Source organism: Bremia lactucae, linkage group LG2 (genome assembly GCF_004359215.1).
Source record: "Bremia lactucae strain SF5 linkage group LG2, whole genome shotgun sequence".
Classification (NCBI taxonomy): domain Eukaryota; phylum Oomycota; class Peronosporomycetes; order Peronosporales; family Peronosporaceae; genus Bremia; species Bremia lactucae.
The window spans coordinates 1,169,701-1,173,561 of record NC_090611.1 but is presented as its reverse complement, the minus strand read 5'-3'; the positions used below and the strand labels follow the sequence as shown (position 1 = coordinate 1,173,561).

The 3,861-nt window shown below is 42.7% G+C and overlaps 1 protein-coding gene across 1 annotated transcript; it reads right to left on the bottom strand.

Moving 5' to 3' along the window:
- Positions 1-383: 383 nt before the first annotated feature.
- Positions 384-1,073, bottom strand: CCR75_004458 (uncharacterized protein; the record flags this gene model as incomplete). Its single annotated transcript, XM_067962544.1, has 1 exon — positions 384-1,073. One exon carries the CDS (start codon positions 1,071-1,073, stop codon positions 384-386), a length of 690 nt encoding a protein of 229 aa, XP_067821884.1.
- Between the last annotated feature and the right edge of the window lie 2,788 nt (positions 1,074-3,861).

Sequence of the window (3,861 nt, the reverse complement as noted above, 5' to 3'; positions counted from 1 at the left end):
TTGGCCGAAGCTAAAAGGCCCCTAGAGTATCGGACAGTTCTTTAACGCAAGTATCAACTTAATGCCAAAATATCGGATATATTGGGCGAATACATAGGCGAGAGGATGCAGCAAATTACGTTAGCTACCATGTGTTGCCGTCCAATGTGTGTCATGACGTGCTTTGGCATTACATGTACAATGACTGATCTATTCGGTGTGTTCCTAATTCGTATTACATTTAGAAATTGCTCTTGGTCTTCCGCCAGTGAGATACTAGAGTTCAAAATGCAGCGATGTCTTGCATCAATACAAAATGCAAAAGCAAAGGTGACAATTTGACATCATAATAAATGGATTGGTTTCTTACTAAATGCTACTGCACTCACAGACATATCGTTGGATTAGACAGCGTAAGACTTTCCAGGGTACGCCTGAAGTACATCAGGCGCTGCAAGGGTGCAGCTGCCGGGCTGGTAACAGCGAACATGAGTCCGAAGCTGTGCAATGGCGCAGCACGAGCAGAACCAGGAGCTAATACAGTCGGTAAGGGCAGAACCCGGAAGCTGGAAGCGGCTACGGGTCCTGACACGAAGGCGCCAGATGTAGCCAATCAGTAGCCCTTGTAGGGCGAGTGCAATCACCAAATAGACACCGTTGACCTCCTTGTCATGCGGATCAGAAGGATAAGTGTAGGTTTTGTTGTACGCATTGTGGCCTTCTTTGGCCGTGGCCAATGCAAGAACGATCATGGCAAGCTGTACTAACGCCGCGAGCAGCAGCAGACTTAGCGCCACCTTGTACGAGGAAATACCCAGACGAGTCGTTAGCTGCGCCAGGGCCACACACGGACAGAACGTGACCATAAAGCAGTTGGGCATGAGATTGTCAAAGCAGTCAAAGAGACCGGAAGCCCACGCGCCCGTAGGTATCCCATCGCCACCAATATATTCCGCTCCACGGGGCGTGTCCAAGTCATGTGCACTAGAAGGCGAAGACAGATAGTGAACCTTGTTCACGTGCCCAGCTGTCGATGGGGCGGATGCCGTAACCTCAGAAAATTGCGCTCGCGTTGATTGCAGTTCCGTATCCATGGTTTTCAAAGAGTCGACAAAGGGAGGATTGTGTAATGTGGTCGAAGAAGGAAATCGAGAAGTGGACTATCGCAGATGCCATGGATTCTACGTGAAGCCATCGAAAATATTTCAGAATGCATGTGTGCTAGTGTTACCGGTATCGGATACTGTCTTCCTCACTGTGATTTTTTAAAACATTATTTATTAGGAGCATAAAAAAACTGATGTGCATAAACAGACGGTAAGAGATTTCAGATTGATAGGGCCACCCATTTCACCATATGACGATTTCTGTGAAACGAAACAATCAGTCATCACCATGTCAAGGCAGTAAGCAACCCACACTTCCACCAAATGGCAACATGTTCAACGTGATCATTGAAGTCTTCTGACCGCATGTCGAGAAATGAGAATGCTTTCGTATGATTTGACGCTGCGAACACAGGATCTACTCGAATAAGCGGCGGAGACATTGTGCTAATGTGAGTATATAATGTAAAGCTAATAGTTTATAGAGATGAGCGGCAGGTGAATATTTACATGTTTCTTGATGTCCCGCGCATCGCTCTTCACCAAATAATTGCGACCTTGGAAGCATAAGTTTTGTTAAAAAAACGCGAGCGGCACGCCAAGTACAGAGATGCTGAGAGATTGCCACCTGATGATGTATAATGACCTGCGACAGAAGATTCGATCATTTGTGACTCCTGGACGAATCGGTGATTGACACTGCAGATTTGCAGCTCAAAAAAGAAGACATGGAATCTCAATAGTCACGAGCACCTCGAGCAATTTGGACACCTTATTTTACTTCTTGCTTGACTAATGAGCTCGTCAGCGTTCTGGTAACGTCTAGAAGTATAGCAATTCTTGCGCGCCATTTTCATCCCAATCGTTTTTTACTTTGCAATCAAGAGACAGCGTGCCAGATATTCGCCAATAGGTGTGCTCCAAACAGCTTTTATATTATGCATGCGTAGTCTATGTGTTTGGTTTCGTTAAAACTCACAATGCATACCAGTCATTTTATGTGGTGGCGAGAGCGCAGATGTGCGCCATAAAAAATTGCCACGTCATGAATAACTTGTAAGATAGGGTTTGACGAATCTATCATGCGAATGTTATTGTTATTATTAAATCGACTTCTCTGCGTGATTTAGTTTTCACGTGGCGGCACCAGTTACTACGAATTGTCGGCTAGCCGAACTTAATTCGCAAAGACGATGTGGAGTCTGCAAAGGTTAGGCCACAAGGCCACCTTTTAGCATGTGATGCAATTGTGTACAAATTCCTTCTTAGGTATTCACCACATCGTGAATTTCATATATTTGAGCGCGGTGAATAATGGTGGTGAGTTACGACAGCGACGTTGATAAATGAGTATGGAACAAAAATTGAATGTATACAGAGCAATCCTTCCTTTAGCCAATCAGCTAACAAGGGTGAGTGGTAATCAGCGAAAAGTGAGCGATTTGAGGTAATGTATGCTTAAGCCAATCAGATAAAAGACGGTGGGTGCTGTAAAAGGAAAAGTGATGTCACTCATTTCTAATTTCACATTGATTAACAATATACATCATTTGCCCACGCCCTTTTCGGATCAAATTTACATCATGGGTAAACTATCGTTCTTATTATTAATCAATTTCATTCAAAAAATAGACGACAGCTTTGGTAAGAATCTAATTCGTCGTCTACGCTCCGCAAAAAAAGGACCTTACTTTTCTGCATAGAATACATACATCAATAGGCACATTCAGAGCTATGTGCCATTAGCTGTGACACTGCTGCCTGCGTCGTGGCCAAACCCGATTCAGCTGAAAATGATGACCTTTGGAATTAAGACGCATAAAATTCGTTTATATAAGGCGATCATACATAGATGAGATTGTAGTGATGGTAGGTGATCGAATAACTAAGAAGTGGGGCATCTGATAAAATGCAGCTTCAAACTTGGGAGCGTTTAGTCGGGGTCGATCTCGCTGTTTCAACACGTTTGCGGCTCTAGTTCTTATGCCAAGATGAGCCTATATGTAAAAATCGTGAATGCTCATAGACTGCATGAATCATCACCCTCAAGCGCAAAGTGCTTACAGCAAAAGTTCTTCCAGTATTTAGTAAAGCGTTCCGCCACCTTTACTAAGAAAGGTAAACATTTCTGTGTGTTGTGGTGAGACCTTCACATGAACCTGCAATTGATTTTTGCTATCGGGTGACGACCGCTATAACGGGGAACCTGTCACTAGTACTGATCAGTACTAGTTAACCTGAGGTGCCTCGAAACTTCACGTACACAAAGGGACAGAGGAAGGTTTCTTATGAAGCTAAGCGTCTTTAGCTTTAAGGTTTAGACCAAGGCTTTATGTAACGGGTAAATCGTAACATGAAATTAACACTTAAAGGTTTTTAATTACAATATATCTAAAAGGTAGATAATATTTGGAAGAATATTACTTTATAAAGTATTGTTTAGAAATCTTATCCATAAATAGGTATAGGCCATCATTTCTATTTATCCCGCAGACTAATCAGCTGTAAACGTAAACAAAGAGATAGAGACAGATAACATTTCAATTGCATGTTTAGTATTAGCTCATAATTAAGTAAGCATTAACAGATAGAAAGAAGAGAAACTTAATAATATAAATTCAGTTTTCATTTAACCCTCTTTAAGGTAGTTGTCTTAAATTGTAGACTTCCTCTGCACGTACTAGTGTACGTGAAGTAACGTAAGGCACCACTCGCAACTGAAGCAGTGCGAAGTGGACTTGTACTGAAGCAGTACAAGTCGTAGTGCCCCGTTACA